At 41.0% G+C, this 14,221-nt stretch overlaps 1 protein-coding gene across 1 annotated transcript in view; it reads right to left on the minus strand.

Annotated features, from left to right (window-relative positions):
- The window catches only part of LOC115650593 (NACHT, LRR and PYD domains-containing protein 3-like), a 58,916-nt gene that overhangs the window by 14,348 nt on the left and 30,347 nt on the right, over positions 1-14,221 (minus strand). Inside the window, exons 9-10 of the mRNA XM_030560780.1 lie at positions 10,575-10,745; positions 5,417-5,587 (exon numbers count right to left, since the gene is read on the minus strand). Of these exons, the coding sequence (XP_030416640.1) occupies positions 5,417-5,587; positions 10,575-10,745 (342 nt within the window). The remainder of the gene's footprint in view (positions 1-5,416; positions 5,588-10,574; positions 10,746-14,221) is intronic.

Below are 14,221 nucleotides of genomic sequence, written 5' to 3' on the forward strand. Positions count from 1 at the left end.
ATAAGGAGGCACTAGTTGAGAATTTGGAAGTGAAAGGCAGCTTGGGTTAAAGCGATCATGAAATAATGAGTTCATGATTCTAAGGAATGGTAGGAGGGGAAACAGCAAAATAAAGACAATAGATTTCAAGAAGGCAGACTTTAGCAAACTCAGGGAGTTGGTAGGTAAGATCTCATGAGAAGGGGGAAAAATAGAAGATAGCTGGCAGTTTTTCAGAAAAACATTATTAGGGGCACAAGAGCAAACTCTCCCACTGTGTAAAAAAGACAGGAAGTATGGCAAGAGACCACCCTGCTTTAAACCAGGAGATCTCAACTGATCTAAAAATCAAAAAAGAGTCCTACAAAAAGTGGAAACAAGGTCAAATTACAAAGGAGGAATATAAACAAATAACACATGTATGTAGGGGCAAAATTAGAAAGGCCAAGGCACAAAAAAGATCAAACTAGTTAGAGACATAAAGAGTAAAAAGAAAACTTTCTGCAAATACATTAGAAGCAAGAGGAAAACCAAGGATAGGGCAGGCCCATTACTCATGAAGAGGGAAAAATAATAACAGAAAATGTGGAAATGGCAGAAGTGCTTAATGACTTCTTTGTTTCGGTTTTCACCAAGGTTGCCATAGAGAATGCCAGTGAAAATAGGGTAGGTTCATATGTTAAAACAGGAAAAGAACAAGTTAAAAGTTACTTGGACAAGTTAGATGACTTCAAGTAACCAGGGCATGGTGAAATGCATCCTAGAATACTCAAGGAACTGACTGAGGAAATATCTGAGCCATTAACTATTATCTTTGAAAAGTCATAGAAGACAGGTATCAGAGGGTAGCCGTGTTAGTCTGGATCTGTAAAAGCAGCAAAGAATCCTGTGGCACCTTATAGACTAACAGACGTTTTGGAGCATGAGCTTTCGTGGGTGAATACCCACTTCCTCAGATGCATGTAATGGAAATATCTAGGGGCAGGTATATATATGTGTGCTAGCAAGCAAGCTAGAGATAACGAGATCAGTTCAATCAGGGAGGATGAGGCCCTGTTCTAACAGTTGAGGTGTGAAAACCAAGAGAGGAGAAACTGGTTCTGTAACTGGCAAGCCATTCACAGTCTTTGTTCAATCCTGAGCTGATGGTGTCAAATTTGCAGATGAACTGAAGCTCAGCAGTTTCTCTTTGAAGTCTGGTCCTGAAGTTTTTTTGCTGCAGGATGGCCACCTTAAGGTCTGCTATAGTGTGGCCAGGGAGGTTGAAGTGCTCTCCTACAGGTTTTTGTATATTGCCATTCCTAATGTCTGATTTGTGTCCATTTATCCTTTTCCGTAGAGACTGTCCAGTTTGGCCGATGTACATAGCAGAGGGGCATTGCTGGCATATGATGGCGTATATTACATTGGTGGATGTGCAGGTGAATGAACCTGTGATAGTGTGGCTGATCTGGTTAGGTCCTGTGATGGTGTCGCTGGTGTAGATATGTGGGCAGAGTTGGCATCGAGGTTTGTTGCATGGATTGGTTCCTGAGCTAGAGTTATTATGGCGTGGTGTGCAGTTATTGGTGAGAATATGTTTCAGGTTGGCAGGTTGTCTGTGGGCAAGGATTGGCCTGCCACCCAGGGCCTGTGAAAGTGTGGGATCATTGTCCAGGATGGGTTGTAGATCCTTGATGATGCGTTGGAGGGGTTTTAGCTGGGGGCTGTATGTGATGGCCAGTGGAGTCCTGTTGGTTTCTCTCTTGGGTTTGTCTTTCAGGGGAGTTTCCAGAAGACTGGAAAAGAGCACATATAGTGCCTATCTATAAAAGGGAAACAAGGGCAACCCAGGCAATTACAGACCAGTCAGCTTAACTTCTGTACCAGGTAAGATAAGGGAGCAAATAATTAAGGAATCAATTTGCAAATATCTAGAAGATAATAACGTGATAAATGATGATCAGCATGGATTTGGCAAGAACAAATCATGTAAAACCAACCTGATAGCTTTCTTTGACAGGGTAACAAGTCTTGTGGATGGAAGGGATGTGTTAGAGAGCTTATTCCTTCACTCTCACACTTCCCTGGTCCTTCTTGCATGAACAGAGAGCAACAATACCCAAAGTCCAAAGATGCAAACAATTTGATGTTTATTGGGGTGAACTTTCAGCAAGCTTAAATTCAAATTCCTTTTCCTTATTTTTGAATCCCAATTTACTTGCTGTTTGCCCCTAATTTATACAGTAATATTCTTAGCTATACTTAACCAATCATTCTACTAAAATTAACCTAACCAATCCTAACGTATTGTAACATGATTAGCTAACCAATTATATTCCACCACCTTAATTAGTTTACATCCAGCAAAATTAATTATACAGCAGACAGAAACAATCACAGAACCAGACAGAGACCATGCAAATAAACATACAAAACAATACAGAAGTGAGGATTTTACAACTACATCTATACAGACTTAAGGGTTCTCCAGCTGTGTCTATTGATAACTGAGTTCTTGCCAGACAGAAAACTATCAAACTAAATTTCCTTTTACATGTTTTAGGCTCTTCCCTTTCTCTGGAGGTGATAGATTGAATCACCTTCCTAACAGCCCCAGATTGCCTTATTTCAATATGACTAGTTTGGAATGTGAGGATGTGACCATACATTTCCCAGTTTATGGCTGGCCTCTGCTGCTTAGCCGAAGGTCTTAGCCTAAGAACCAGGCCTCAGACTGTCACAGTAAGAGAAGGCCATTACACAGACAGACAGTGATTTTTGATTATTTCTTTATACCTCTATAACTAGCTAAGTGATAAGAATACACCTAAATTCTTAAAGTACAGGCCTTTGCAGACAGGCCTGAATATCTATATCCTAACAGGATGTGGTAGATGTAGTATATTTAGACTTTAGTAAGGCTTTTGATACAGTCTTGCATGACCTTCTCATTAAGAAACTAGGGAAATACAACCTAGCTGGAGTTACTAATAGGTGAATGCATAACTGGTTGGAAAACTGCTCCCAAAGAATAGTTATCAATGGTTCATAGTCAGGCTGGAAGGGCATAATGAGTGGGGTTCTGCAGGGATCAATTCTGGGTCCAGTTCTTTTCAATGTTTCCATCAAGGATTCAGATCATGCCATAGCGAGTACATTTATTAAGTTTGCAGATGATACCAAGCAAGTGCCTTAGAGGAAAGGATGAAAATTCAAAATTATCTCGACAAACTAGAGAAATGATCTGAGGTAAATAGGATGAAATTCAATAAGGACAAATGCAAAGTACTCTTCTTAAAAAGGAACAATCAGTTGCACACATACAAAATGGGAAATGACTGCCTAGGAAGGAGTACAGAGGAAAGGGATTTGGGGGTCATAGTAGACCACAAGCTAAATATGAGTCAACAGTGTAAAGCTGTTGCAAAAAAAAGCAAACATCATTCTGGGATGTATTAACAGGAGTGTTTTAAGCAAGACACCAGAAGTAATTCTTCTGCTCAACTCTGTGCTGATTAGGCCTCAACTCGAGGATTGTGTCCAGTTCTGGGTGCCACATTTCAGGAAAGATGTGAACAAATTGGACAAAGTCCAGAGAAGAGCAACAAGGATGATTAGTTTCAGAGTAGCAGCCGTTTTAGTCTGTATCCGCAAAAAGAACAGGAGTACTTGTGGCACCTTAGAAACTAACAGATTTATTGTAGCATAAGCTTTCATGGGCTACAGCTCACTTCATCGGATGCAACCGATGAAGTGAGCTGCAGCCCACGAAAGTTTATGCTACAATAAATTTGTTAGTCTCTAAGGTGCCACAAGTACCCCTGTTCTTTTTAAGGATGATTAGGGATCTGGAAAATATGACCTATGAGGAAAGATTGAAAAAATTGGGTTTGTTTAGTCTGGAAAAGAGAAAACTGAGAGGGGCCATGATAACAGTTTTCGAGTATCTAAAAGGTTGTTACAAGGAGGAGGAAGAAAAATTATTCTCCTTAACCTTTGATGATAGAACAAGAAGCACTGGGCTTAAATTGCAGCAATGCAGGTTTAGGTTGGACATTAGGAAAAATTTCCTAACTGTCAGGATGGTTAAGAACTGGAATAAATTGCCTACAGAGGTTGCAGAATCTCCATCACTGGAGATTTCTAAAGGTAGGTTAGACAAACACCTGTCAGGAATGGTCTAGATAGTGCTTGGTCCTGCCATGAGTGCAGGGACTGGAGTTGATGACCTCTCGAGGTTCCTTTCAGTCCTATGATTCTTTTCAGTATAAGCAAATCTAAGTGCAATTTGAGCAGAGTGGTGATCCTGAGGTGAAACTGGCAACCTGAGATATACTGTTCTTTTGGGAATAGAATACCTGTAAATATATGAGTATCCAGTGGGCGAGGGGCTGGACGCTCCAGGGGGAGAGTTGGAGGGGTCACAGGTTTGGAGGGTGTCTATCACTAATCTGCAGAAGGACTGTGAGGCTTAGAGGGGAGGGCTTATGTGGCCAGTGACTGGAGGAGTTGGGGAACCTCACACTATCAGCAGATTGTAGCAAAGTGCATCCCAGCTTTGGGTACCCCGGGAAGCATTACAGTGACACTTTGGCCAGTAATAACCTGTTTGTCAGCCCCTTTGGGGAAAAGACATTAATACTGATGTTATTTATTCACATTCATTGTTTACAGCCAGTTGGGAAGAACAAAGTGTTTAATTTTCTTTAGTCTCCAGACCTTTTAAGAGAGCAAGAGTGACAGCTCCCATTCAGAAGTGAGGTGTCTGTCACTATTATTGCTTGACTGAATAAAGTAATTATGTTTCTAGCTGGCAAATATGCTATTCACTAGACTCTGTCCTCAGCTGCATCAAGTTCACACTTGGTACCAATGAGGACAACAAAGAGCCATAGAGGTGAAGCAATTGGCTCTAAACCCTATTTCTATCTTCCTGTTTCAGGGCCAAGCAGTGGCCCAAACAGTCTCTAGTATAACTTGGAAGAACCTCAAGATGCTCTAAATTACCTGAGCTGCACTTGCCAGCCTAGCTTCTGATGGAGCTCCGTGCACTCTGCCTCACCCCCTTATGCCCCTGACATACACCCTCCATGCCTCTGCACACACCCAGTTGGATAGGGACATGGGTAGCACAGAACTGGCTATACCTATTTTGCATACCCAGGATTACCCTGTGTCAGCAGGATCGTTGGCTGCACCTTTGGGGCAGCTGCACAGCTGCTTTACCCTGAATAGGAGGCAAGGGTAGATCCTCACAATGCTGTTCAATTGTTTAACTAGTAAAATGCAACTAATCAACACATCAGTGGCTCTCTGTTCTTCACCTTGGGAGCAGAGTTGGGAGCGTCCAGGGCTGGTATCCACACACTGTAGGATACAGTGTTCTGGATTAAAAGAACATAACTCAACACTGCAACATTAACAGGCACAGACTAAAGAACCAGCTATTACTTACCTTAGATTCTGCAGTTTGCAGTTTGGATGTTTCAGTCCCTCACACAGCAGCCTCATTCCTGAATCTTCCAGTTTGTTGTTCCTCAGGTCCAACTCTGTCAGGGTCTGTCTGGTGCTAAGAACAGAGGAGAGATCCCCACAACAAGCAGCTGTGAGATCACAATTCGCCAATCTACAGGAGACAAAAAAAGACAGCAAAATGACTATCTGTTTATAGCCCATTCTCTGCATTTCCATTCACTGAGACCAATGTGCATCTCTAAAGAGATTCTTAATTCAGAAACAATAGAAATAATTTTATTTATTTCAATTTGAATAATAACAGACACCTTGTGATGAAAGTGGAATTTTCTGTAGTACTTGTAAGAACAGTATGCATCTCAATTGACCCATCTGACTTGGTATTTTTATCACCGACTGGAACACAGAGGGGTTAAAATGCTCCTCCTGGAACAGAAGGAAGGCATGAGGGGTTTGATTCAGGACATGTAGCTGTCTGGGTTGGTATCAATGTGCCATTAAAAGCTGGAATGGAATCAATGCATTTGAATGGAAGACCCTACAGAGTCAATGGAAACGCCAAGAGACCAAAAATTAACACCTAGCAAGAGAGGCAGCTGAACACGTGAAGACAACATGGTTGAATCTGGAAAACATAGACAAGAGAGGTCAGACAGGGCCTATATCAAAATCTGGCCTCAGACACACTGAGGCTCTCACTTCAGACTTAGGCATAGACAAGATATGGAGAAAGCAAAGATGAGCTCAGATGGCCAACCCTTGTGTAAAAAGTGTGACCACTTGGGTATCTGACACATTAAGGGTGCATTTATATTATATGCTTCTTTAAGTAGCATGTAATGTACATATTCACGTAGCCCCTCGAGTACATGTTTAATAGCAGTTTCATCAGCGAGGCATGGCTTAGATGAGTAAAGATGCACCTGAGTACTTACCCTACACTGCTCCCTACTCACCCTACTGCCTGCCCAGTCTACGCTGCTGTTTATATATACACACGGGTTAGTGAAAGGTTCTGGCAGCTCCCTATTGCTTTTCACTGCATCATGTAGCTACATGTACACTACATGCTGCTGACACTGGTGTGTAGCACAGACAGGGCCAGCCCCAGGCGAACTATGACTTTGGTGCCCTTCCCCCCACATTCAATATAGAGAAAAATGAGAAGTCTAGAATGAGTGTTTACCTTTATTTACTTGGCATTTAAAATAAACAATGTAAAAATAAAAATAGATATTTTTATTGATTTTTTTTTTACTTTTCATTAATACTAACACAGTTATATGCAGGGGGAGGGATAGCTCAGTGGTTTGAGCATTGGCCTGCTAAATCCACAGTGGTGAGTTCAATCCCTGAAGGGGCAATTTGGGGATTTAGCTGGGGATTGGTCCTGCTTTGAGCAGGGGGTTGGACTAGATGACCTCCTGAGGCCCCTTCCAACTCTGATATTCTATACTGTATAAAAAAATTCATTTCCATCTAATCTGTCTCCCTAGGCAACCACCTACTTTGTCTATATGGTTGGGCTGGCCCTGAGCATAGGTGTAACTTAAGGGTTACTCCCAGGAGCCTATGTAAAATCCAGGACACAGCACCAATCCTAGGAATCTGTGATATCTCTACAAAGCTCTAGGCCCCTAACCTAAAACTGATGCTACAAAGTCCCAGCAACAATAATAATTCAGACAGGAACTCATCCATCTACAAAAAGCTCCTTCCCACCCTTTCATCAACCTAGGAAGCATCCCTCAGTCCTCTCCAAAACCCCAAGTCAAACAGGTGTCTTAAGCAACTTGCCCAGAAGGTCACCAAATTCAGGCTATTTTGGACAAAGAGGAAAACAAGTTCCATAGCCCCAGTGCCCTTCTAGAGAGTGCTCTGCCAGCCACCCACTCTCTTTAATAACAAGAGGGATCCAGCTTGGGCACTTCTGCTGACTGCAACTGTGGCAGTCTGGTATGGGGGAGAGGTGATCCCTAGGTAGACTGGTTCCAGCCCATTTAGAGCTTTATCTCTTGTAAGGAACACCTTATACTTCACCTGGAGACCGATGGGCAGCAGTGCAGATCCCAGAGCACTGGGGTTATGTGCTCTCAGGGAGATGCCCCACTCGGTAAGCAAACTGTTGCATGTGCACAAGCTTCAGGTTCTAAATGGTTTAAGGGGTACAGCTACCCATAATACTTTGGCAGTGAGTGTTGGAACTGTAGGCACTGAAAGCCTTTGGATTCCTTTCCATGTGCCCCTGTTATAGCAGTTACCCTGTATTCCACAAAGAGGTGGTCAACCAAGAACAGAACAGGGTGAGTAGGTTGTACGTGCATTTCTAGTAGGATGGGGAATTCCTCAATACACAGAAGGAAATGCCTGGGAAATAGTTCACAAGCTCGTTCACTGCTACCATTCTGGTTCCCTCGAGTTTAAGTAAGTGAAGACCATTGCTGCTGGCAAACTGCTCTGACTTTCTCAGAAAGTAACCCAGTGCCTTTGATTCTGAACCCCACTGTGAGAGAGTTGGGGCTCTCACCCTGCAGAGATATACTACCCCATTGTTCTCACAGTCACACACCTGGCTACTTCTATTGCTGATGACAGAATCTGACTCGATCAATACCACACAGAGGAGTCAAAATGAGACTGAAAGAGATCAAGGCTTCCCCATCCTCCTTTCCCCTCAGCATGGCGGTCCAACCAGCTTACACCTCACACCCACTTACCAGGATGTAATCCACATCCCCTCCAATTCACTTCTGAATGTGGCTCAGTGAATCCCATTGAGACTGAGAGACTCCAGCTGAACTTAAGGGGGTATAACCAAGAGCCCAAACAGAACAAGATGAGCAAGAAAACAACAGATGGGTGTAGAAAGGTGCAGTAGCCCGCCCTTTTCCTGACCTGATGCACATTTACACCTTCTCCTAGTGCCTTGGCTTTAAGAGATCAGCTCAGACTCCCTTACACAATTATGGACAAGGTAGAAATAAGTCTAGAGAAGTCTACATTAGCCAAAGGAATCCTGAGTGTGAGGGGCTGTGATGGCAGACAGTGGAACCACACAGGCCATGGGGCTTCCCCTGGCTGAACTATTGCAATATCTTGTTTATGTTTCTGCCAGCACCTGCTATCTTTTTCATTTTCATTCTGCTGATTATGCTTGGAGAAAATGCTTTCTACTTGGAAGTATTAAAGGGTGGGGGATGGAAGTAGGAGGATAAGCTCTTTCCTAGCCCCTCCATTCACCAGTTTGAACCCAAGTTCTTGATTAGACATTTCCTGCCTTTCTGTGAAAAATATCTCACATGCAATATTAACTCTCTCAGTGCTAGGATCAATGTTCTTCCCTACAGGCTTCCTGTGCTGCCTCCCCAGAAGCCTCTCAACAACAGCCTCCTTGAAGTGCTGACTCTCTCAGCTTCAGGTTTGTCCTGACGCTGCCTCTGACAGCAGGTGAGGAGGTCAAATCCCCCTTATTAATATTTATTTTATTTATTTATTTATTTTTACAGCTGGCTCTGGTGACCCATGTTTAATTTTCTTATTTCTTCTCAGCTTGTTTGGGAGAGTAGGAGCCAGTGCTCCAATTTTGGAACTGCTGCAGTTCTAAGTGAAAGGCCTTCTCTTGGCCATGTTACGTTGATGTTGGACATAAAAGAAGAGGCTTTGAGAAATAACTCATTCCTGAATTCTTATTACTCTACAGTGCTAAGATTTTAAATTCTAAGCAATTGTGAAGGATGCCTTTGAGGTGTCTGTTAAGGGAACCTATTACTGTCACACAGAATCCAAATTTGGGTAAGATACCTCTGAGGCTGGTAGACCAGCTGCCAGCTCTTGCCAAGGCTGTAGGTGTCAGATGAGAACTGACAAACTCATAGCTGGAAACCAGACCAGCTCACTTGTGGGGTTAGTATTAGACAAGGTACATATAGACTTACAAGAATGTATTTAGGGTCTAGATTCTATGAAATGCTTGTAAGTTGCTACATGCATTAATCCCACTTGTAATGTCTGTATCCAATGCTGTAAGATATATGTTTTGATTTATAACTATAAAAATGTTTGCTGTGAACCTAGTTGAGGGGGTGAGGGATCATTTCCTACCCATTAAGAAGGTCTATTAAAATTAAATGGGCCATTAAGAAACATCACATACAAAGGCTTGGTGAATAGCCCTATCACACCCTGGAAATGCCATGTGCAAGACAACTTATCCCATCAGCTTGAAGTCTGGAGTTCTTTTATGAAGAACATAAAACAGAGGTCTTCCAGAGGGATACATCAACTCATCTAGATATTTGACTAGTTTTACCACAGGCTATATAAAAAGGACTAGCAAAGTCAGCACAAACTAAAATTTCATACAGACAATGACGTGTTTATACTGCTCTATATACTAGACACTGAAATGTAAGTACCATATTTATATTCCAATGGATTTCTTTTATTATATGGTAAAAATGAGAAAGTCAGCAATTTTCCAGTAATAGTGTGCTGTGACACTTTTGTATTTATGTCTGATTTCGCAAGCAAGTCGTTTTTAAATGAAGCTTGGGGGTATGCCAGGAAATCAGATTCCTGAAGGGGGTGCAGTAGTCTGGAAAAGTTGAGAGCCACTGACCTAGAGAGATTGGCAGGCTCAGGAAAAGAGGAGTGAAGGACAAAGTACCTGGGGTGCCCTGTAGATAGTCACTACTAATGACTGTATCTGCTTCATTTCTTTGTCCTTTTCCTCTTCTTTCCTCCACCCCCCACCTTTTCTATTTCTTTGTCTATTTTTAGGCTTTGCCCCAGGATTACTTCTTGTGATGGTGGTAAAAGATTTGAATGAAGGCAGTTTATTTTAATCAAATTGTGGAAGTCTCCTATAATTGTGTTCTCATTCACGCTTAGTGAATAAAATAACCTGAATACCTACAGTAGAATACATTGCATTTAGAGTGGCTTTGTGATCCATCTACTTATCCAGTAAAACTTGATACATGTGCACAGCAAGGGGCATTTATCCCACTCCTTGGGAAGACAGTGCTTTGCAAGTGTCGTTGGTGCAGTTATAGAGGTGCTGTGCATTCAGACTTGAATAACTGAAGTAACAATAGTACAACTACAGGCATAGACTAAAGGAACCAACTGTTACTTACTTTAGTTTCTGCAGTTTGCAGCGTGGATGTTTCAGTCCCTCACACAACAGCTGCACTCCTGAATCCTCCAGTTTATTATGTTTCAGGTTCAGCTCAGACAGGGTCTGGCTGGTGCTAAGAAACGAGGAGAGGTCCCCACAACAAACATCTGTGAGATGGCAATCCCGCAACCTGCAGACAGATTCATTCAGAGGAAAGCAATCACTTGTTTCCACCCTACTTGCTGCAACTGTCTTGTTGATGTCAGTGTTCATCTGGAAAGGGATAGTTCATTCAGAAGAGATCAATCACAGGGCTCTAGTAGGAGGCTGTGGGTGTGCCAGCTGAATATGTGAAGGAGATTCCGAAACCTGAGCTGTTCTGTTTAGGTGACAGATCGGAGGAATTGTCCCAGATTGAGGTGTCATCAGAGGAGGTTTGGGAACAAATCGATCAATTAAACAGTACTAAGTCACCAGGGCCAGATGGGATTCACCCAGGAGTTCTGAAGGAACTCAAACGTGAAATTACAGAACCACTAACTGTGGTATGTAACCGATCATTTAAATCGGCTTCTGTACCAGTGGACTGGAGGATAACTAATGTGACACCAATTTTTAAAAAGCCTCCAGAGGTGATCCTGGCAATTACAGGCCTGTAAGCCTGACATCAGTACTGGGCAAACTGGTTGAAACAATAATAAAGAATAATATTGTCATATAGCTGACCATAATTTGTTGGGGAAGAGTCAACATGGTTTTTGTAAAGGGAAATCACGCCTCACCAATCTACTAGAATTCTTTGAGGGGGTCAACAAGCATGTGGACAAAGGGGCTCCAGTGAATATAGTATACTTAGATTTTCAGAAAGCCTTTGACAAGGTCCCTCACCAAAGACTCTTAAGCAAAGTAAGATACCATGCGATAGGAGGGATTGGTAACTGGTTAAAAGGTAGGAAACAAAGGGTAGCTATAAATGGTCAGTTTTCAGAATGGAGAGAGGTAAATAATTCAGCCAATACTCCAACATATACAAAATGCCAAACATTCAAATTTGAAACTAAGGGTCATAGTCCTGCTTCACTGAAAGCAAAGGAATTTCTATTTAGACAATTCAAAATGTGTACAAATGTCTCCAGACCACATTTGCAATGAATATAAAATATGCCAAATATTCTTGTAATGACTCCTATCTTAACCCTTGCTGGTGGATGTATTAGTGCTAATTTTTGTTTTACTAACATCAAATATTTGACACACATCAGTACTGCTAAAGGTAATTCCGTAATCTCTATCTAAAAGCAATGGGATCTATGAAATGAGGATTACTGAATATTATATATATTATATCAACAAAAATTGATTTATTATGTCTTAAATCCCTTTTTTAAAGTGTTTTAAGGAGGCTTGGGAATAGTTTTCAAATATTTTACTGAAATCTATACATTTTGGCTAATTACAGGTGGGATTTTCAAGATAGATCAGTGTTGGCCTAATTCTTACCATTAATTTAGAACAACGGAAGTGACTTCAATGGGAGAAGAGATAGGTCAACATCGAACATCTATAAAAATCCCATTATAAAGTGATTGTATTGTTTTGGGTTTAGTGACAGATGAAGACAGACATTGGTGCAATAGGAAAGACGTAAATTAGAAGGCTGTCAAAAACATAATGTAAGTTAACTAGGCTGGCCATAATTTAGGGGTAACTTGTGCCCTGGCAGAAAAGAATAGGATAAACTTGCTTATGGGAGAAATTTGTTTCTCTCCTTAAAAAATGAAGAAAGATCTCCACTTCATTTGATTGATCTTCACTGCTTTCTTGTATTGTGTCCAGGGCTCTTTTTTAACCATGGGCTTCAGACAGGAGAATGCTACACTGGAGTAAGAGGCATGAATGAAGTTCTTTGCCTGACTTTCTTGCTAAGCTTTAAGGAAATGATTACTTTGGGAATGCTCATATAATCCTAATGGAAGCAAAACACCCACTTAAGTCAATGAAAGTACTGCCTGAATTAAGACTGCGGGAGATGTGCTTTGTATACCATACAAATTTGAAAGAACAATGCTCTAAAGGTCAAACTGCCTATATGTAGTCACAAAAGGATCTGGTTAGAAATGGCTTAGGGTGGGTGAAACCCTATTGTACCTATTTATTGTATTTTACATTTTAGCTGACTATATAAATAGATCGTTTTGTTCAGTAATCCTCATCCAACATTTATCGTAAAATGCAAGCCACAAGTGGTCAAGCAGCTATTGTTTTTCACAATGGTATTCACTGGTTAAAGAAAATACATACACTATGTCATTTACTGGCTATCAAAAGGCTGGACTACTAAATCTAAATAAGAAATCTAGATAAGTATTAACATTTTCTAATCTTACCAGTTAATTCGTGCACGTTTCTTTTTTGCAGTAAGAACAAAGAAAACTGAAAAACTAGCTAATAGTGTTAGCTGAAAAATGAGGAAAACTCATTGTGAAAATCATAATGAAAATGGTGAGAGTAATTAACGGTGAGAGTGATTAACCAGTGGAACAATTTACCAAGGGCTCAGGTGGATTCTCCATTACTGACACTTTTAAAATCAAAATTGGATATTTCTCTAAAAGATCTGCTTTGGGAATTATTTTGTGGAAGTTCTATGGCCAGGGTTATACAGGAGATCAGACTAGATGGTCGCAGTGATCCCTTCTGTCCTTGGAGTTATAAGAACATCCATTCTGAGTCGGACCAATGGTCCATCTAGACCAGCATCCTGTCTTCTGACAGTGGCCAATGCCAGGTCCTTCAGAGGGAACAAACAGAACAGGTAATCGATGAATCAATGACAAAATGTTTCCTTCCCTCCCACCTCCCAAACTTTTAAACAGTTCTATTGGCTAATCATTTTTTATTACAAAATTACTGGTACTTTTTGAGAGATCAATACAGTAGTTCTAACTCTGGAAAATGAAGGCAATTACAGTGTTTCCAGAGTAAGTACTGTAGGATTGGACCTTTTTAAATAAGCCCAGGGATGCTTTTTTTTCTCTGTTTACATTGCTTGGACAGTCCTTGACAACTCCTTTAAAGAATGAGAAATAACTAAGCATAGGAAAATGTGGTCTGAATATCGAGAAAATTTTCCTAACAGTGAGATTTATTAGACTGTGAAATGGTCATCCAATGGAAGTTGTGGAAGACTCATCATTTGACAAAGCATTGAAGAATATACTGTAAAGAGAAATCCTGCATTGGCAGGGGAAATGGATAAGATGACCTAGTAGTTCTTTTGCATATCTTATTTTTTTAAGTTCTGTGATTCATTATATCCTCCAGGGTAAGTAAAAGAATGCACCACAAAGACAAAGAATCAAATTTTGCCACCCTTACTCATGTCAAGTATTATCTTACTCTTCAATTAATGGAACTACTTGAGGAGTAAACTGCTACTCAACGTGACTAAAGGTGGCTGAAAGTGGCCCAAAATAAAGCCAAATTCAAATGACACCCAAGAAGAATTTGACCCATATACCCTCCTAAAGTAAAACTAACTACCAAGATTTAGCTAAAAATGGCATATTATTACAGGAAATAGTAAATAATAGGCAGTGGTTATTCATGTAATGGCATGTTAATAATATATGTTTTAGCAAAGTGATTATGCAGAAAAGGGATGTA

Source organism: Gopherus evgoodei, chromosome 4, assembly GCF_007399415.2.
Source record: "Gopherus evgoodei ecotype Sinaloan lineage chromosome 4, rGopEvg1_v1.p, whole genome shotgun sequence".
Lineage (NCBI taxonomy): Eukaryota > Metazoa > Chordata > Testudines > Testudinidae > Gopherus > Gopherus evgoodei.